Source organism: Melozone crissalis, unplaced genomic scaffold (genome assembly GCF_028551555.1).
Source record: "Melozone crissalis strain CALT ecotype California unplaced genomic scaffold, PUWL_Pcris_2 ptg000046l_1, whole genome shotgun sequence".
Classification (NCBI taxonomy): Eukaryota; Metazoa; Chordata; class Aves; order Passeriformes; family Passerellidae; genus Melozone; species Melozone crissalis.
The window spans coordinates 6,724,062-6,745,084 of record NW_026535824.1 but is presented as its reverse complement, the minus strand read 5'-3'; the positions used below and the strand labels follow the sequence as shown (position 1 = coordinate 6,745,084).

General features: G+C 52.1%; 1 protein-coding gene across 1 annotated transcript; it reads left to right on the top strand.

Moving 5' to 3' along the window:
* The first annotated feature begins 782 nt into the window (after positions 1–782).
* On the top strand, positions 783–9,290 carry LOC128943476 (protein ecdysoneless homolog). The gene is made up of 11 exons (XM_054286411.1): positions 783–1,067; positions 3,148–3,246; positions 3,393–3,518; positions 4,277–4,362; positions 5,117–5,223; positions 5,644–5,821; positions 6,266–6,333; positions 6,411–6,631; positions 7,154–7,455; positions 8,298–8,407; positions 8,860–9,290. The coding sequence occupies exons 1-9, from the start codon at positions 783–785 to the stop codon at positions 7,313–7,315; spliced, it is 1,332 nt and encodes a 443-aa protein (XP_054142386.1). The 3' UTR covers positions 7,316–7,455; positions 8,298–8,407; positions 8,860–9,290.
* The last annotated feature ends 11,733 nt before the right edge of the window (positions 9,291–21,023 follow it).

Here is a 21,023-nt window from a genome sequence, read left to right as displayed (position 1 = left end):
CAATCACACACAGCCCCAATTATTCTCACAGGAGCACTCCAGCAGTTTGCTTTGTTTGGGGCATCTCACAGCTGGCCTTATTGAGAGATTTGTTTTTAAGGTATGTGGGGGAGACCCTCCCAATGAGGGTCTGGGCTCTGGCCAGGCCCTGGCTCTACATGGTTGGAAAATTGGCAACAAACCCAGATGTTTTCTGCCTCAAAACTATATTCAAGTCTCTTGGCCTTGGCAATTTGACCCTATACCAACAGGACAGCTAGATCAAAATCAGTTAAACTTAAACCTAAGATGCTGCGAATTGATATACACCTCCCTAAAAGCAGAGATGACGCCGTTATCCCTGTAGATTAATTACATTGAATAAAATTAAATACAACAAGAGTAAACGAGCCGAGTAAGTCAGAACTGACCCAACTCTCGAGTCAGGGGATAAGAGCCGGTTGCAGGGATTTAATCGCGTTCGGTCCCACCGGTGTCGGGCCGGGACCGGTGCTCAGGAATGCCGGGAACCATCTCCCGTCGGGGACAGGGGGTGACCGGGCCGTCACGGGGCCCTGCTCGGTGCTGGGGGCAGCGCGGGCGGCAGGCCCGGGAGCGGGGCCGGGGGATCACGACCGGGACCGCGCTGGGGCTCGGGGCCGCGCCGGGCACCGGGGCAGCGGCAGCCACTCACGGCTGCAGCGGTTTCCGCGCGTATCGCGATATCACCCTCAGCGCCGCCGCCCCGCCGCCGCCATCGCGCCGCTCCTGCCCGGGGGCGGAGCGCTTTGGGCCCCGGCGGGATGGAGGCGCTGCGGCGGCCGGCGCTGCCCGAGGACGCGGTGCGCTCCCGCCTGTTCGCGGCGGCGGCGGGCCCGGGCGGCGAGGCGCTGCTGCGGCGCTGCGTTGAGCTGGCCCTGGTGCGCTTGGCCCCGCTCCTGGCCGCCTGCGTGTGGCAGCGGCAGCCGTTCCGCCTGCGCTACGTGCCGGGCCGCGGTGAGCCGGGAGCGGGCCGGGAGGCGCGGCGGGAGGAGCGCCCGGAGCGGAGGGACTGGGAGGGGCACCCGGCGGCCGGGAACCGGGAGCCAGTGAGGGGGAACCGGCGGCCGGGAACCGGGAGAGTGTGAGGGGGATCCGGGAGCGTGTGAGGGAAAAGCGGGGGGGTAGAAGGGGAAGCCGGCGCCCGGAATCGAGTAGCCTGTGAGGGGGAACCCGGGAGCGTGTTAAGGGAATCAGGCGGCCAGGAACCGGGAGTGTGAGGGGAAACCGGAGGGGTGTGAGGGGAACCCGGCGGCCGGAATCGAGGAGCGTCTGAGAGGGAACCGGGGGGGAGATCGTTTGAAGGGGATCCGGCGGCCGGGAACCGGGAGCTTGTGAGGAGGAGGCGGGAGAGTGTGAAGGACACCTGGCGGCCGAGAACCTGGATCTTTTGAGGAAAATCTGGCGGCAGGGAACCGGCAGCGTGTGAGGGGGAGTTGAGCCCTGTGAGGACGACCCGGTGGCCGGGAACTGAGGGCGTGTGAGGGGAAACCGGGATAGTTTGACGGCAATCTGGCGGCCGGGAACCGGGAGAGTTTGAGGGGCACCCGGCGGTTGAGAACCGGGATCTTTTGAGGAGACTCCGGCAGCCGGGAACAGGCAGTGTGTGAGGACAACTGGGCCGTGTGAGGGGGTCTCGGGGGCCAGAAACCAGGAGCGTGTGAGGGGGACCCGGCGGCTTCCCCGACTCTCGGTGTCACAGCACGGGTTAGCCCGGTGAGGCATCTGGTGCCACCTCCCTGGTGCAGCGGGGCCATCCCCGAGCACAGGACACAAGATTGTGTCAGCAGGGTCTGGGATATCCGCAGTGAGGGAGACTCCGCAGCCCGTGTGGACAATCTGTTGCTGGGCACGGCGTTGCTGAGCCGCCTCTCCTGTCTGTGCCCCGTGCAGGCGAGATCCCGGCGCACTTGGGCGGCACCGCGGTGTTCGGGGATAAGGTGGAGGATGAGTGGTTCATTGTGTAGCTGCTGCGGGAGATGAGCAGGGAGTTCGCGGGGCTGGCAGCCAGGTAAGGCGGGTGCTGCTGAGCTGCTTTAGTGGGAGGGCTGCCAAGGGGCAGTGCCTGTGCTCTGAAGGTCCTGTCTTAGCATTGCCCATCCTTGGAGGTGTTTCCCCATCCCAGACACGTTGGAAGTGTCCAAGGGCAGGTTGGATGGGGCTTGGAGCAGCCTGGGCTAGTGGAAGGTGTGCCTGGCTGTGGCAAGGGTGTTGGAAGGAGGTGTTGATCTTTAAGGTCCCTTCTAACCTAAGCCTTTCTATGAGTTTATGAATATTAAAAAAACCCCAGCAGACATGGATTCAGAAGTGTCCCTGAGGGTAGGGAATGCTCAGGGCTGGAGTGTTGCTGTTTCTGTAAGGACACAGGCTTTGTCTGGTCCAGGTGAAATAATGAGCAGACACCTTCACACGAATATGGATGGCTGCTAATGGAATGAATTAAAATGGACATAATTTATTTGGTCATTAGCAAAAAATTGTTTAATTATTTTCCCCTACTCCAAGATTCTTACAAGGGCTGGAACAGAAGACCAAAATAGATTGCAAGTGAGTACCTGGACTGTCAGGCTCATACTTTCCTTTTGTTTGAGGGAACAGACAGAGTGAGGGAGTTGAGAAGGTTGCATTCAGGGCTTTTCTTAGCATCAGGAACCAGCAGAGGTCGCATGTGATACCTGAAATGCTGCTTTTTAGTTCCTGTGATGTTCTGAAGCAGTTAGGATATCCTGGTTCTCCTAAAGCACTTCTCTAGTTGAAAAGAAACGTGGTTTTTTTGTTGTTAAGGAAACAAGATGTATTTGATGAAACGTGTTGCAGTTCAAATGGGGATTTTCCAGAATATTAAGGATTTTTCCTAATGTATTTAGAATGACAAAGGTTTATATTTACTTGGGGATTTCAGTTTGGAACAAACATTGTATAGCCTGAAAAGCAATTTATCAGAAAAATCTTTCTATGATGTATTTTGAATGCAGTCTCAGGCACTGCCTGTAATATGGGTGCCTCCAAAGCCAGTCTGGTGACCTGGAGGGAGTTTGCTGGCTGTCCCCAGCCCAGTCGCGCTGCAGGGAGTGTTTGTTTCTGCTGTGGCTGTTGCAGGTGACTTTCACTCGGTGTTTATATGCACAGCTGGTGCAGCAGCAGTTTGTTCCAGACAGACGCAGTGGATACACCCTGCCCGCCCCAGCTCATCCTCAGTACGGAGCCTGCGAGCTGGGCATGAAGCTGGTAATGATTGCTGGGGCATTTTGGCCTTGGCTCATGCATGCCCAGGGAATGGGTCCTTGTCTGGAGGTTGCCTGCTTGTCCAGAGAAATGTGAGCAAAGTCTGTCACACCTTGAGAACCTCTTGTTGTTGCATCTTTTATCTGCAGGCTCATGGCTTTGAAATGTTGTGCTCCAAGAGCAGTAAAGTGGCTCCTGATGCCAAGAGAAACGTGTTAAGCGGTCCTCTGTGGGAGAGATTCCTCAGGAGCTTGAAGGAGAAGGATTATTTCAAGGTCTGTGAGTATTTCAGAGTCTGTGGCTTTTTAACATTGCAGGGAAAATACATTTTAACCCTTGAACTTGTGTGAGGAGCTTGAATCCTTATCTCTGTGTGAAATGAACTAATGTGTTTAAAGGGGACATGTGCAGCTTGTTTCCCTTTGAAAGTAATTTATTTTGGAAATTAAAAAGGAAAAAGCAAGATGTGGGGATTGATTCATTCATCTAAAGCAAGGGGAGAAATACACTTGAGTGAAGAAAACTCCCATATGTGATTGTGTGAGGTGTGACTGATTTCACTGGTTTACATTTCATTTCCACCCCTCTAGAATTCAATATTCTTCAAGATCCATACATAACACCATCGACCTATCTGGGCCCATGCAAGTGTAATTTTTATGTGTGTGTGGTTTTTGTGACTTCTGGGGGTTTTGGTGAGGTTGTCTGGTTTATTTTTTTTGTTTCTTTTTTTAAGATGCCTTTCACTACTTTTTTGATGTTAATAAATGGGACATAAATTGACTACTTGTTTCAAGGTTATCAAATTGGACAACACTATTGAGATTCTTAGCTCCATATCCTTTAATAAACTTCAAATACAGGAATGCCCTTTGCAGTATTGAGTTCCAAGTGTAGATGGCCAAGAGGTTTTAGTTGTTTTGGTTCTCTCAGCATTCCTGTGTGACCAACAGTCACCCTTAGAAAGCCTGACTGGGAAGAGGAAGGGGAGGGAGAATTGTTTGGGTTCATGCCTGTGACTTGCATTTAACAGGGAGAAATGGAAGGATCAGCCAAGTACCTGGAACTGTTGCACATGGCAGAAGATCACTTCCAGCAATCTGTTGCAGTGCCAGAAAGGTGAGAGCTACTTGAAATTCATGAGTGTCATATATCCTACAAATCCTGTAAGTGACCTTTGAAATGCTTGTTACAAACACCTGAACCCTTTTCTCCACTGCACATTGAACATGGGAGCTGTGGCCAGGACATACAAGTACTAATTCCTCTGGAATGCTCCACTGGGAGAAGTTCTGGCTTGAGTAACTCTTTTATCTTGGTTATGTGAAATGCTGAGCTCTTCCAAGTGGATTCCAAGTGGTGACTGCAAATCAATTTTTGCTTGGTTGACTGTAGAAAGTGTAGAAAAGTTTCATTGAAAAGCAGTCCCAGTGAATAATGAATACAGGGTAATCTATCTCCTTTGCTCAAGGAGCTGGCTGTGGATTTCTCTGGATGATCAAATCCAAAAAGTAAATCACTGCAAAAATATCTGAGGCTTTGCCAGCCCATAATATCTTGACTGTTATTTTTTTGAGTTTCCAGTCTGTGGTGTTTAGGATCAGGTAATCTTAATATTTACCAAGGCAAATGAAATGTAAAGGAAAAGAGCCATGACCAATGGGCTTTGGAGCCATCAGCTGGGAATTGCAGGGACTGACTGTGTCCTGTTTTGGCCAATGCTCTGTGTAGTGCTCTGGTACTTCCCCCAGATTAATTTCCCTTTTTGATGTGTTTGCACAGAAGGAAAATGGAAGAATTCAAGTGAAAACCTGAATGCAGAGCATGTGATCCCATTGAATCCATTTCAGTAAATTCAATGTTTTTCTTCTAGCTGTGATGAAGTGAGCCCAGGTGATGAAATCCTGACACTACTACAGACAACCCCCATTGATGTGAAGGAATTGGAGAGAGAAGCAGCTTGTCTTCCTGCAGAGGATGGTGAGCTGGATGGGGGAATTATTCCTATTACAGATGATTATTTGTGGGGGTAGAGGGGCAATGCTGACAGCTGTGAAGGGAGAGCCAATCCAGCCTTCCTTAAGACTAAACACTGGGTTGGCTCTCCCAGTTTAGAGTAAGCCTTTCTTCCTCCACTTAGTGGCCCAAGGCTTCTCAGTGACTAGAATGGTCTCTCTTAGTTTGAGCTCTGCAAAGCAGAGTTTTTAAGTAGTGACAAGAAATCTGCACTCAGTTCTTCTCATCCTCTCTCTGGCTTTGCTGTGTGTGACCCAGGACCAGCACAAGAGCTGAGCTGCAGAGCTGAGCTGCAGGATGGTTGCAGTCCTGTCAGTCAGCTGGTTGGGGCCTGTGAGCCAGCAGGCTTGTGCAGAGTAACAGATGTGTGCTGTGTTCTTTCAGATGACAGCTGGCTGGATATTACACCAGGTGCTCTGGATCAGATGCTGAGGGAGACAAGAAATGAGTCCCTTCCTTCCCCAAATGAGGAGGAGCAAAAGTATGACTTGGAAACAGTTGCTGAGAGCATGAAGGCTTTTGTGTCCAAAGTCTCCACGCAGGAAGGAGCAGAAATGCCATGGTAGTAGCCCCTGGAGTGTGGCTCTGGTGTGGAATGTTGCACTGTGCTGCAGCCCTGTGGTTGGTTGTGTGATGCAGAGAATCAGAGTTTGAAGGTGCTGTGCTGAGCAGGGCCTGAAGCAAAGCCAGAGCAGTGAACCTGTACTTGCTTTAAATCAGCTTGGTGCCACTCTGGCACTGGTGCAGGTTCAAGTGCTGCAAGCTGAGCTGGTCTCTGTTCCTCAGTTGGATTTTGTGGTCTTCACAATTTTTCTCCTTTATTCAAAGAATTCTTCCACTGGTTGTTTGATGTCTAATGCACACAGGCTTCAAACTTCTGAGGACTTTTAAATTCAAATGTCCCAACTTTGGTCCTGACTTGAGAGAAATCAGTATGGCTTGTGCCTGTGTCAGGCTTATGCAAGCATAGAAGCTTCATTTCTTTAAAAATATTTTTAGATTTCAGGTCATCTGATGAATCCCATGTTACCTTTGATGTGGATTCTTTTACAAAAGCCCTGGACAGAATTTTAGGTGAGATTGCTTCTTTCTTTGAAACAAATGCCAGCACTGATTTCTTTGCTGTTGTACTGACACAACATCATGTGCAGGGGCAGACTTGGAGGAGCTGGATTGTGATGATGTGGATGAAGAGGAGGAGTTTGGTTTCTCAGCTGAGGATGATGAGGAGCTGGATGCTGGGAATGGAAGGCAGGAGCAGAAGGTGTCTCCTGAGGAGCTCGTGGGCAGTCTCAAGGCGTACATGAAGGAGATGGACCGTGAGCTGGCACAGAGCAACGTTGGGAAAAGTTTCAGCAGCCACAAGAGAGGGGTGAGTGTGCCTTGAGCTCTGATTTGCAGCAGTAATTTCCAAGCAGGAAATGTGCTGCAAGTGGCCATTCTGAGTAATGGGATTGGAACCTTCCCACGTGCAAGCAAAGTGTGCTGGACCTGCACCATCATACATTTTTTATAAACTAAAGCTTAACTAAGCTTGGAATTTGCCCATCTTTTCCAAGGCTTAGTTCCATTTCCCTGTTTTTAGTAGTAGGGCAAGAAGCTGCAGCTTCACTTGTAAGGTCCTGTGGTAGTTTTCTCCCATAGGAAGCTGAGCCAGGACTCAGCAACACTTTGTGTCCTTCTCTTGGAATTTAATCTGGGTAATGGACAGTGGTGATTTTCAGCTGGCATGAGCATTTGGTGTCTGAATTCTTGTTTGTCAGGACTCAGGAGTGTACTGGACTTTTTTGGCTGCACAATTGCTGTTTCTTTTCTCCTGTGGTTTGCCCCTTTTTTTTCCCCCTTAAATGTGCTCATGCAATTTGATAAAGCTTTCTTTTTGTACTGTCTGCAGGCAAGTTCTGTTGGAGCAGCCCCATGTGAGAGTGCTGGCCCTGATTGTGGAGCTGAGGCTGCTGAGCTGGCAGCCCTGGCTGTGGACATGAACCTGGTGGCAAAGCTGCTCGAGTCCCACAGTGCCCAGGCTGGCCTGGCAGGACCCAGCTGGAACATTTGACAGAGCCTGGGGGTGAATTTACCTGAGAGCACAGAGCTCACTGGCAGCTGAGCAAGGCAGGGAGAGCCTTTGCACAAGACATGGCTGCTGGGGAGATGGAGCACAGACACACAAGCAGGATGTGGGAGAAGAGGCCAAAGGTTTTAATTTGGAGCATTCTGTTCATTTTTGTGTCACTTCAGCAGAGTGAATTTACCTGCAGAAGCTTCTGTTTGCACACTGTCTTGGGTGGAAATGAGATTTTCCCAATGTTAGCACATTTTCAGAAATCTGGGAAATGATGTTGAATGCATGACTCAAATGAGGTTTTGTTTTATTACAACACCTCTCTTCCATTTTTTCATTCAGTGATCCAATTTGCCACATTTCTAAAATGTCCTTTTACCCATTGCTGAGTGGGGTCAATATCTGGGGAGCAGTTCTTGTTCTGAAAATGCTGCTGCCTTCAGGGGCAGGTGGGGAAATACCACATTGCAGGAAGAGTAATTGGACCAAATGTGTAAATATTGGCCAGCAGTATTTTTTAAATTTATTTCAATAAAAACAGAAATACATCTTGATTACTGAATTTTTTGAAGGTATGCATAACTTCCTCAGTGCAGTATCAGTTCTTGGAGTGAAAGTATTTTTGTAATTGTTCATTTTCTGAATGAATTCCATTATTGCTGAATGTTGATATACAGCTACTGCTGGCATGATGGGAGCCCAGGCTGAGCAGTTTGGGGGTTTTTTTCAGTGAAAATGTGGCTGGAAGGCATGCAGCATGTTGCTTTCATCTGGAATGACAAATCTATTTTAAATATGGGAACTTAGGTTTCAACAAGTTAAATTTGATACAAAATACATAAAAATTCTTGATACACAGACACCAACAGGGCAGTCCTGCTGGGTCCAAATCAGCTTCTTAATTTCTCTTTATTTCATTTTCATTCAGCAATGAATGAGTTGTCCTGCACTGATGTTGTGTAATTTCCTTTGTCAGCAGTTCAGGGAGAGCACTGGCAGGTTGGACAGGGATTAGAGATGGACAGCAAGAGCTGGGAAGTGTGAAGAAGGTTCTGCTACATTTCAAGGAATTTGGACTGCTGAGAGGTGAGAGACTCAGACAAATCTGTGGTGGAAAAATGGGGTTAACAGGGGGTTTGTAATTGAGACAAGGCTAATGAGCAGTTAGTGGTGGAAAACAGAGGTACTTGAACCTTGGGAAAGGTTGGTGTTTGACCAGGGAAGCTAATTTACACTGAAAATACATAAAATTCTCTACTGATGAGTAGCTAGATCAAGTTTAGATACTTTGAAACATAATTGAGTTGAAGAACATGATCACACTGAACTGCTGTGTGGCCTGTGCTATAGAAAAGGTCCAAATAGATGGAAGGGCTCTCTTAGTGCATGAGCAGAACTCCTAAGCTGAGGTTCAGAACAAAGCTGCTCTTTTGCAAACACTCCAGCTGCTGTTGCTGCTTGGATAATCTGACTTTTCCATCAGTGGGGCTGGGATTTCTCTGGGGCTCTGCTCATCCCAACTCTTTCCATTTGTTCAGCAGCTTCCCAGGGGAGCCCTGCAAGGCTCTGGGAGTGCTCCCAGGAGAGTTTGCCATGGAAGAAGAAGCATTTCCATGCTGCCTCTTCCACTGCTTTGAGGTAACACACGAGGCATCTCCACTTTTAATTCTGAGAGTGTTTTTAGTGAAGGAAGCCTGATGGAATTAATTAGGGCAGACAAGTGGTGTGTGGTTCCCTTTCAATGGATTTCTGTCCAAGTGTATTCTGGAGTTGTTTAACTGGTTAATTTTCCCTTATAGTCTGTGTTTCAACTGGGGGAATCCCCATTCACCTGCAATGTTGAGGGTATCAATGGAAAGAAACCCTGCCTTGGCCATTATTTCAGGGCTATCAATGGATGGGGAATCCCCATTTTCTTGCTGAAATAGATCACGGAACACCCTTTGTGATGGGATTTTATAGGTTTGAAATGAGATTAAACCTTCAATTTTCATAATCTTTAAATTGACAAGGAATCTCTGTTGTGCCTTTTTTTTAGCATTGAAATGGGTAGAAACCCCCACTGATTCCATTGAGGGATTTATATCGAGGGGCTACAAAGGCTGGAAAAAAAGAGGCACAAAAGGGCAGCAAAAAAAATGGTGGAAAAAAAGTTGGTAGAAAAGGGGTGGGAAAAAAGGTCTCAAAAACAGGTGGCGAAAAAAGGGCAGAAGAAAAAAAAATGGAGGGGAAAAATGGGCAAAAATTGGGGAAAAAAGGCAGCAAAAAACAGGGAAGGAAGGACAGAAAAAAAACCAGGGAAAAAGGCAGCTAAAATGGGGGGAAAAGGGCAGCAGGAAAAGGGGGGAAGAGTGAAAAAATGGAGATGGCATAATGGTGTAAAGGTCGTGTTTAAGAAGCAGGAAAGCTCTAGAAAGGTGAGGAGAAAAGGGTGCTTAGCATGAGAGGAAAAAGGATGGAAATATGAGGGGAAAAGAGCAGGAGTCCCAGAGACACCCCCAGAGCTCAGGCCCCCCTCCCCAATCCCACAGACACCCCCAGGTACCCCCAAGAGAGCCCCTGCAAACCCCACAGACACCTGGGCCTGGATTCCTGCAGGAACACTCGGGAACAACCGGGCTCCTTGCAGCGGGATGGAAACAACGGCCAGGGCTGGGAATGTGTGCCCACTGTGCTGCCAGGCTGGGAATCAGCTGGGTGGGGCCATGCCATGGCAAAGGCTCCTGAACAAGTGCCAGGTCTGTGGGCTGCAGCTGGAGCTGAGAAGCAAAGGGATTAGTCCAGGCAGGAGAACATCCCCTCATGGGGTACTGCTGCAAAGTGGGCATGTTTGGAACAGAGCCTCTCCTTCAGCAGCCCAACGCTGCCAGATGGAAATTGCCAAGGGCACGAGGCTGGGCAGTGAAGAGCAGAGCTGCTGTGAAGGTAAAGCTCAGTTCATTCAGAGAGATCACACAGGTCACCTGAGCACTGTTACAGGTAGGAAGCAGAAAATGAGAGATTTCCAGGAAAGCCTTTGTAGTTTGGTGGGGAAAAGGAGTTGTGCTATGCAATGGCTGCAGGGATGGTGATCCAAATGAGTTCTGAGCAGATTTCCTTTATTTTTTCAATTGGAGAGGGTTATTAACCTTAGCTGCTGTTGCAAGGCCAAACAGTTTTGGAATCTCTTCTAGTTTCATCTAGCTGTCCTCCATGCTGCATACTCACAGCAGCCATATTGAATTGTCATATAATGTGTGAATTTGCTTGTGTCCCTATCCCAAATGTCATCCTTCCTGGGTTTTCAGCTTCTTTTTAACATGCTAGTAAATCTTCTGCATCCCTCTGCAGTATTTCCATGGGTAAACCCACTGAAGAGCACAAGCTAAAGGATGCTACCTCCAGCTGAGCACAGGGAGCAGTGGGAAAGGATGTTCTATCAGCATTTTCTGTCCCTGTGCTGATACTGTTCTCCCTGGGAGGGAGCTGGGAAATCCCTATTTCTGCTGCTGTGCTCTTCCTGATGTGTGTCACAGCTGATGCCAACCCCATTTTCCCAGTGTAATGATGATTCTGGATGTCTGAGTGTACCTGCTGGCCTTGGAAATGCCACTGATGGTTATTAAGGAGAAGGCAAGTCCCACCGTTTCCGTGTGGGAACAGAAACGTGTGGCCGTCCCTCAGTGCAGCTCTTTTGGTGACAGCGGTCAGTGGCCATTCCTGGTGCAGTTTTGTTATCATTTTTTCTTATACCATTCTATTTTATTCCCTTCAGACTTCCCACCCTTTGCCATTCCTCACTTCTTACCCAGCACTGCCCCAATGGTCCCTGGGTGCAGCTTTTTTAGAGAACAGGGCCCGTCCCAACAGGCGGCTGCTGCAGCCAGGGCAGGGGCAGGGCAAGGGACATCACAGCGCTGGTGGTGCTTGGAGACTGTTGGCTTTTGCAGTTCAGGCAGATCAAATCAATCCCAATTGTAAGAGATTTCCACCATCTGCTACTTCTCCCCTCTTTTCCTGGATGGATTTGACAGCTCTTCCTTTCCTCCCACAGAGCTGGAAAGCAAAATGCCCACCTGTCCCATTTATTTGGCACCACTTTCTCCCTCCTCCTCTCTCTGCCAGCTCCAGCAAAGCCATTTCCCCCACTGGCACCAGCTGCCTCCTGTCCCTCGCTCCCATTTTGCCCACTCTGAACTCCTGGAGCCGCCTGCCCGTGGAGCCGCAGCCGCCGTGGGGCCGGGTAATGGTGCAGGGAATGCTGGCAGGGATTCTTGGGCTAGGCTGGACCAGGCCAGGTGCCCGGGGCCAGGAAAAGCGCTCGGAGCCTCTGCTGCTGCCCCTGGGCAGGCAACAGAACACAGCAGGAAAGGCTCGGGGCTCTAAGGAAAGGCAGCCAGAGATCTCTCACACATCATGGGCATTGGAAGCCTGGAGTGGGGCCATTAATTTCCATTGAATGTATTATGAAAGAAATCACAACAAAAGAGTGAGTAGGCTGCCAAATCCTAAAAATGCACCTTCTCCACACTGTTCTCTCCTTCCTGGGCTTCACTTTATCCACAATTCCCTCCCTCTCTCCTCCCCACACAGTGACACAGAGGGATGGGGGTTACAGCCACATCATGTCACTGCATCCCCCTCAGGGAGACAAATCTGTCCTGCTCTGTTGTCATCTTTTCACGGGGGTTCCATACTGTTGTCTCCTTATCGTAGATATTTCACACTTTCTTGGTGTTTTCTCCTGGGCAGCTCCTCAGAGCACTGACTCTTCATTCTTCACAAAGTAGCCAACTGACTCCAGTTCCCTTCCCAACCTGCCAGCCCACTCTTTCATAGCACTCTTCTTCTCATTGGTTACAGCTGTGGCCTGTTAAAATCAGGCCTATTCCTAATATTTGCTAATTGCCCCATCTACAACTCCTTAGGGGTAAGATTACTTTCTGGACCATCTTTATTTTCTTATATTCTATCCCCCTACACTGCTCCAGCCTGGGATTCCTCCCACAGGAGGACAGTCAGATCCTTAGTGACAGTGTCCTGGTTCAGGGCAAATTTGAGCTCCTCTAGGAAAGCAGATTCATTTGGCTCCTCCCTGCAACCAATCTGGGAGAAAATACCTCCTTGGAGAAAAGTGGAAAAAACCTATTTTTTAAACAATAAAACCCCTTGCTGCTCCAAAAGAGATGACAAACTGAGAAAGTCCTCCTCCAGGTTGCAGTTCAGCTCACTGAGTCTCCCATCAGTCCCTCTGGTGCTGGAAATGTTGTGCCCCAGGCCCAGCCCGGCAGGCCCCAGGTGTGAGCTGCTGGTGCTCTTCTGGGTGTTCAGTCCAGAGCAGGTTCAAACAGGTCTGAAAAAAGGGGAAAAGGAAAAAAAACAGAGTCCAGGGAACTTCTTTGCCTCAGCTAGCTCAACTAACTAAAAGCCAAGGAGAGCTCAATCCTGTTGTCTGTCCATCTGCAGATAACACAGTCCAGGAGTAGGAATGTGGAGGAGTGAGAGCAGTGTCTGAAAACAAAATGCGCGCTTCTTCTCTCCCCTCTTCACTCTCTGGAAGATGTCTTAAAGAGGCAAAACTTATTATTCAGCATAAACAGAAGAAGACGATTTGGGCTAAAAGCATCATATAGTCAACTTGGACAGACAGACAGACCATTGCCCACAGTCAGGTGCCTGATGCCAATAATGGGATTCCTCCTCAGCATGTGTCAGCGGTTCTTCCTCCTCTTCCAAAGACAGTTCACAAGTGCCACATTCAGACCAGTTGGTGATGATTTCCAAGAGGCCAGGAAGATTTGGATTTCCCATTGGAGCTTATTGTGTCATGAGGGCAATGCCCTCACTGCAGGCAGCGTCGGTGGCAGGATGGATTGCAGAGACTTTTCCTTTGCAGCCCCAGCCCAGCGCTGGCACTGGGGATGCAGAGGCACTGAGGTGACCCTGAGAGGAAGTGCAAGGCACAGGGCGCAGCTGAGGAAGGACAGCGCTGTGCTGGGCTCAGAGATGAAGCTGGCACTGCCCAGTGTGCAGAAGACACTTTCTGCAGCCCCTGTTAAAGGGAAGCTTGGGCCTTGCTGCAGAGATACGGCCGCTCATTGGAGCAGTTCTCACTCCTCAATCTCTTGTCAGCCAGGTACACGCACTGGGAACTGCCGAGGACAGGAACCCTGCAGGGAGGAGCAGAGGCAGCGCTGGCTGCCAGGGGAAGCCCTTGTGCCCCTGTGCCCCCAGGCCCTGCCCGGCTCCCCGGCACTCACCGGGAGCTGTAGCTGCTGCCGTCCCCCCAGTGCAGGCGCTCGCCCCGTCTGCGCAGCCCGAGCCAGTAACCGAAATTCCCACAGAGGCGGGAGAGCAGATCCTGCCCAGGAGAGAGGAGTGGGAGCTGCCCCGGCCCCTCGGGGGGACACGTGCCCGGGGCTCCCCCCGCACGCCGGGGCTCCTTCCCTGCAAGGCCCCGGCCCAGGGCTGCAGCCCCGGCCCTGCGAGCACCGAGCCCGGCCCAGGAGCGCCCCCAGGCTGCCCTCAGCCACCCCACAGTGCCCGCAGCCCCTCACTCACCATGGCCTCCTCATCCTTGGCAATGGCCAGGGAGGCCCCGAGCTCGGAGCACCGTTCCTGACCCTGCTCCCACGTGCTGAAATCCCGTGAGAAGTAGTAGCAGACCCCCTTGTACCCAACCCAGCCATGGGGACAGCCCAGAAGAGACGGCAGAGTCGCAGGTGTGACTGGAAGCTGTGGTGCTGCTGCAGGGGGAAGAGGAGAAGGTCTGAGGATTCCCCTGTGCAGGGAGCAGGGAGCCCACTCTGCCCCGAGGGGCTGGGCCCAGGCTGCTGCCCCTCCCTTACCTGCCAGCACAGCCAAGGCCGCCCCCAAAGCCAGCACCAGCACCAGGAGCAGCAGAATCAGCGCCACTGTGCCCACGGGATGGCACCTGAACCATTCACCTGGAGCAGGAAAGAGCTGCTGGCTGCCAGAAGCAGAGCCGGCCCTGCAATCTGCTCAGCCCATGGCCAGGGAGCAGAGCAGGGAGCCCTGAGCCAGTGTGGCCCTCCCTCAGCTGGCAGCCAGAGAGCCCAGAGCCTGGCCACAGGCAGGGACACAGCTGTGGGGACAGGCAGGCACACAGCTGTGGGGACAGGCTGCAGCAGGAGAACTGCACAGCCTTGGGGGCAGCTGGGGCTCTTGCTTCCAGCCACTGATGGGGCCCAGCAGAACACGAGGCCTCTTCCAGACATCGGGAAACAGCCACACACCTGCCAGCCCTGGCCTTGGGAGGGGACACTGTCCCCAGCCTTTAGGCCACAGGGGTGGCCCTGCACTCACCCAGGAATCTTCTGAGGTTCCTTTTGTGTTCATTGTTGGTTGCTGGTGTTCCCTGGGGAGCCAGGGGCTCCCTCACACTCCCATTTTTGGTGCAGAATCCATTCTCCACATCTGCACTCACTGCATGCTCACAAGTGGCATCCTCCTCCTTATGCCAAGAAGCTTCTTGGGCCTCAGGCAAGTGTGGAACCGCGGCTGCTGGTCCCTCCTGGGGATGCTGGGGCCCATTCGCAACTCCACAAATGGAGCAGAATTCACTCTTCTCCAGCGCACAGGCAGCATCTCTCTGCCCAGAACAAACAGCACCTTGCTTGGGAGACATCAGGAGTGCTGCTGGCAGATCCTTTGGGAGCTCGGCCTCGGGAACAGCTTTCCAGCCGCGCTGATGGTACCCTGAAAGGAACACGATGAGAGGTTGCTGCTGGTGCCGGCCGTGCGGGGGTTCAGGAGGGCGGTGGCAGCTGTGGCTGCGCTGTCGGCGCTGCCCAGAGGTGCGGCAGCAGGTGCGGAGACAAGCGCAGCCCCGAGCTGGGGCAGCACCACCGCGGGTCGCAGCTGGTCTGGAGCCGCCTCCGAGCTCCGCCGCCGCGTCGCCGGGCTCCGGGTGCCGCCACCGCTGCTGAAGGAAACGAGCGCTCCGCCCGCCGCCCCTCCCATCCCGGCCAGACTCCGCGGGCACTCGGGCTGGTGCCGCTGTGCGCTCACACTCCGCGGGCACTCGGGCTGGTGCCGCTCTGCGCTCACACCCCGCGGGCACTCGGGCTGCTGCCGCTCTGCGCTCACACCCCGCGGGCACTCGGGCTGGTGCCGCTCTGCGCTCACACTCCGCGGGCACTCGGGCTGGTGCCGCTGTGCGCTCACACTCCGCGGGCACTCGGGCTGGTGCCGCTCTGCGCTCACACCCCGCGGGCACTCGGGCTGCTGCCGCTCTGCGCTCACACCCCGCGGGCACTCGGGCTGGTGCCGCTCTGCGCTCACACTCCGCGGGCACTCGGGCTGGTGCCGCTCTGCGCTCACACTCCGCGGGCACTCGGGCTGGTGCCGCTCTGCGCTCACACCCCGCGGGCACTCGGGCTGGTGCAAAAGCCTTGCTAAGAAAAAGGGCCCCACTCTGTTGAAGCTGGTCGAGAACCTTAGCCCCTTGGAAGCCCCTTCTGGGGCTCTCAAGAGTGAATTACGGCAGGGATTTTTGGAGTGAGCCTGGCCCGGTGCCGGTACCAGCAATTCCCACGAGTTCCTTGTGCCGGCTTCCCCCATGTCCCCCCCGGCCCTCACCGCGGTCGTCTCCGCGGACCCCCCCACCGCGAGCCCCGAGCTGGGGCAGCACCGACCGCGAGTCCCACCTGGTCTGGAGCCGCCTCCGGGCTCCGCCGCCGCCGCCTCGCCGGGCTCCGGGCGCCGCCACCGCTGCGGAATGAAACGGAGCGCTCCGCCCGCCGCCCCTCCCATCCCGGCCAGACTCCGCGGGCACTCGGGCTGCTGCCGCTGTACGCTCACACTCCGCGGGCACTCGGGCTGGTGCCGCTCTGCGCTCACACTCCGCGGGCACTCGGGCTGGTGCCGCTCTGCGCTCAGACTCCGCGGGCACTCGGGCTGGTGCCGCTGTGCGCTCAGACCCCGCGGGCACTCGGGTTGGTGCCGCTCTGCGCTCAGACTCCGCGGGCACTCGGGTTGGTGCCGCTGTGCGCTCACACTCCGCGGGCACTCGGGCTGGTGCCGCTCTGCGCTCACACTCCGCGGGCACTCGGGCTGGTGCCGCTGTGCGCTCACACTCCGCGGGCACTCGGGCTGGTGCCGCTGTGCGCTCACACTCCGCGGGCACTCGGGCTGGTGCCGCTCTGCGCTCACACTCCGCGGGCACTCGGGCTGCTGCCGCCGCAGCTCGGGGCTCTCGCTGTGGGAGGGTTTTGGCTCCTCAGCGTGCGGCAGCGATGCCGAGCAGTAGGGGAGCAGCGAGCGGGGCGGCAAAGCGAGTAGCGCGCCGCGGGGACACCGACGTTCCTGTCTCGAAAAAGTGTGCTAAGAAAAAGGGCTCCACTCTGTTGGAGCTGGGGAAGAAGCGCAGCCCCGGGGAAGCCGCTTCTGGGGCTCTCAACAGTGAATTCTCGCAGGGATTCTTGGGCCGTGCTGGGCCAGGCCAGGTGCCCGGGGCCAGGAAAAGCGCTCGGAGCCTCTGCTCCTGCCCCTGGGCAAGCAACAGAACACAGCAGGAAAGGCTCGGGGCTCTCAAGAAAGGCAGCCAGAGATCTCTCACCCATTTAAGTGTAACAAGCCTGGAATGGGGACATTAATTTTACTTGAATTTATTATCAAATAAATTGGAGGAAGGGAATGAGAAGTACACCAAATCCTAAAACTGCACCTTCTCCCTGTTAAGAATATGAAGCTTGACTAGGCCAATATTAAAGCAGCAATCAATTTATTATTTAATATGGTGAAGTATGAGCAATACAGCGCCGGGTACAGTGGGGGAAGTTTTCCCTCCAACTGCACAGCGATAATTGATGGTTACAGGTATTTATAGGGGTACTCATCAGCTTTTTCAGCAGTTTCTATTTCCAATTTTTTTACTCATCAGCAATTTTTATTCCAAATTATTACATCACGATTCTATACATTATTGTGATCTTAGTTTCTCAGGATGTATCTCAAAGGAGTATCCCCAGATGGTGACGGTCCAGTTTCCGAAAGAAGAAAGACTAATCCCATCTGGTGGGGTCCCGCTCCCCAGATGTGTGTCCACCTTTTAATTGCAGAGACTCTAAATCTCATAACAGTGATGTCCAGCTTCCCTTTGGTCGAAACCATAAACCCTTGAGATGATGTTCATCTTTCTTTCTCAAGCTGTTTTTCTCTGCTTCAATAAGGCATGAGATAGGCATATTTCCTTTATATGTATTCCAAAGCTACAGTTTCAAGGATGCAAGTAATATTCTAAAATTATACTTCAGAAGGTTATTATTGCAGAGCTTTTTATGGATTAAATGCAAGCAAAAGGGAACATCCTTAACACCTTAATTCCAATGCTCCTAAATCAACCAGGGTTAATTGCAAACAAAAGGTAGGCTCAAAGGCCTTTTTCCATGCTTTATTCTCCTCAGTTATTATTAGAATTCACAACTATCCCATTGTCGATGTCCACACATTTCGCATTCGCAAGTACACGCTTCGCCTGTTTGTACCTGACACGAAACACAGCTTTGCATCTCACACCCCTGATCCAGGACAGGCCCACTGGGTCTGGGGGGATTTGTGGGGATTTTGCGAGGGTTTTGGGGATTTCGGGGTGACTTTTTTGGGCTTCTGGGGGATTTTATTGTCAGTTTCGGAGGAATTATTGGAGGTTTTGGGATGCAATTACTGGGCGAGAATTACGTGATTTTTGGGCTTTTGTATTTTGGGGGATTTTATTGGGGTTGTGAGGGGTTTCTTGAGAAAGGATTTATTGAAATTATTTGGAGTATTTTTTAATCTTGGTGAGTTCCACTGGGATTTTCAGAGATTCTCTGGGGTTTTTGAGGGTTTTCTTGTAATTATTGGGGATTTTGTGGGATTTTCATGGAATTTTGGGGGGCTTTTGGGGCATTCCCTTGGTGTGGGGAAGACCTGAGAGGCACCAAAATCTCCTTAAAGCCCCCGAAAGTCCAAATAAAACCCACTAAATCCCAATTAAATCTCTCAGAATCTCATTAGAACACCCTAGAATTCCAATAAAAGCCCACAAAATCCTTTGAAATCCCAATAATCCAAAAAATCCTGATTAAACTCCTCAAATCCCCCAAAAATGTCCCCAAAACCATAAAAAGTCCCACAAAATCTCCCCCAAGATCCAAAGAAATCCTGGCAACACACAAAAAACCCCACAAAACCCCTCAAATCCCACCAAAAATCCCGAAAAACCCCAATGAACCCCACTAAATGGCTCCACAATGCCAATAAAATACCCCAAAATCTCCTAAAAATCCCAATAAAACCCCCAGAATAATTGAGAATCCCAAAAAGTCCCAGCAAAATCTCAGTAAAACCCCCAAAATTAAAAAAAAGCCACAAAAATTTCAATAAACCCTCAAACACCCCCAGAAAAACTCCCCCTTAAAATGCCAATAAAATCCCCCAAAATCCAAACCCCCCAAAATCCACAAAACCAGCCACTCCCAGTCACTCCCAGTACGATTCCAGTCGCTCTCAATGTGGTCCCAGTGTAACCCAGTATGGACTCAGCTGCTCTCACTGTGATCCCAGTTGCCCTCAGCATAATTCCAGATATTTCCAGTTCCTCCCATTATGATCCCAGTTGCCCCAATAACAGTCCCAGTCCCTCCCAGCAGAGTCCCAGTTGTGCCCAGTTGCCTCCAGGGTAGATTCAGTTTCCCCCAGCATCGTCCCAGTTGCTCCCAGTGTGATCCCAGCTGTTCCCAGTGTGGTTCCAGTCCCCCCAGTATGGTTAGAGACACTCCCAGTAGGTTTTAGATACCTCAGAATGATCCCAGTCTTTCCCAGTTGCTCCCAGTTTCCTCCAGCACAATCCTAGTTTCCATCTGTTGCTCAAAGGATGGCCCCAGTTGCTCCCAGTATGATCCCAGTTGTCCCAATTGTAGTCTCAGTCCTCTCAGCATGGTTCCAGAACCTTCCAGCCGATCCCAGTTGCTCCCAGTGTGTAACATTTTCCTCCCAACATGGGCCCAGTAGCTCCCAGTAAGCCCCAGTCAGGTTCCATTCACACCCAGTGTAATCCCAGTATGATCCCAGTAACCTGCAGTCTAATCTCAGTTGCTCCCAGTCACTCCCAGTCTGATGCCAGTGCCCCCAGTGTGATCCCAGTTGCTCCCAGCATGGGCCCAGCTGTTCCCAGTGTGCTTCCATCACTCCAGTGTGGTTACAGACACTCCCAGTATGGTCCCAGTTGAACCCAGTTGTCCCTGCTCTAGTCCCAGTCACTCCCCAGATGATCCCAGTCCCTCCCAGCATGGTCCCAGTTGTTGTTATTATATTTCTGGAGTCCCAGCTCTCAGGCTGCCACAGCTCTCGGCTGTCCTATCTTCTATTGCTGTTGTTGTATTTCTAGAGTCCGATACCTTCAGGCTGCTCTTCCCACACACAGCTCTTCACAGCAGTGTTGCTCCTGCTTCTTGGTCAGGGCTCCTCCAAGACTCTCCCTGCACGGCCAACCCACTCCCTTTTATCCCAGTTATCTTCATCAGCCACAGCAGCCACCCAATTAAGGACATCACAGCTGCAGCCCATTTACAATTAGGATCGGGGCACGGCCACTTATACAATACATATATTTTACTAGGACTCCTACTATACCCACTCACTCCCAGTTGCCCCCAGTGTGGGCCCTGTTCTTCCCAGCATGGTCCCAGTTGTTCCCAGTGTGGTTCCAGTCCCCCACGATGGTGACAGACACTCCCAGTATATCCCAGTTGTCCCCAGCATGTCTATAGTCATTTCCAGGCACTGCCAGTGGCCCCAGTAAGGTGTCAGTTCTCCCAGTATGATCCCCCAGTCATGCCCAGAATATCCCAGTTGCCTCCAGCATGCATCCAGTCCTTCCCAGTTCCTCCAGTTTACTTGCAGCATCATCCCAGTTTCCCTCAGTTGCTCCCAGTAGCCCAAAGTGTGATCCCAGTTGCTCCCTTTCAACCCCTGTATCATCCCAGTAAGCTCCAGTTCGATCCCATTCACATGCCCGCTCTCCCAGTGTGGTCCCAGTATAATCCCAGTTGCTTCCAGTCTCTCCCAGTATGGTCCCAGCTGCATCCAGCATGGTTCCAGTTGCTTCCTAGATCAGCCCAGTCAGTCCCAGTATGATGCCATTTGCTCCATGCATGCTCCCAGTTGCTCCCAGTCAGGCCCAGTATGGGGGATGATGTGCAGGGTGTGTTCCCAGTCATTCTCAGACACTCCCAGTATTAGTCCAGTCCCTGCCAGTATGATCCAAAGATGAGCCCAGTGTGCTCCCAGTCCCTGCCAGTATGAACCATTTGTGCTCCACATGGTTCCAGTTGCTCTCTTTCACCCTCACTTTCCTTCCCGTCACTCCCAGTATCTCCCAGTGTACCCCAGTTCCCTCCAGCATCTTTCCACTTCCTTCCAGTATGATCCCATTTGTTTACAAGCACTCCCAGTCAGCCTCAGTGTAGTGGCACTCACTGCCAGTATGATCCCAGTCACCTCCAGCATGATCCCAGTTGAAGTTCAGCAGTTTCCAATCACCCCCAGCATGCAGCCAGTCACTCCCAGTTCCTCCCAGTTGCTCCTATCATGTCCCCACTTGCTCACAGCTACTCCCAGTCATCCTCAGTATAATCCCAGTCACTCCAAGTGTATCCCATTTGTCGCTAACATGGTTTCAATTGCTCCCCGCAGGCTCCTGCTCACTCCCAGTATGATC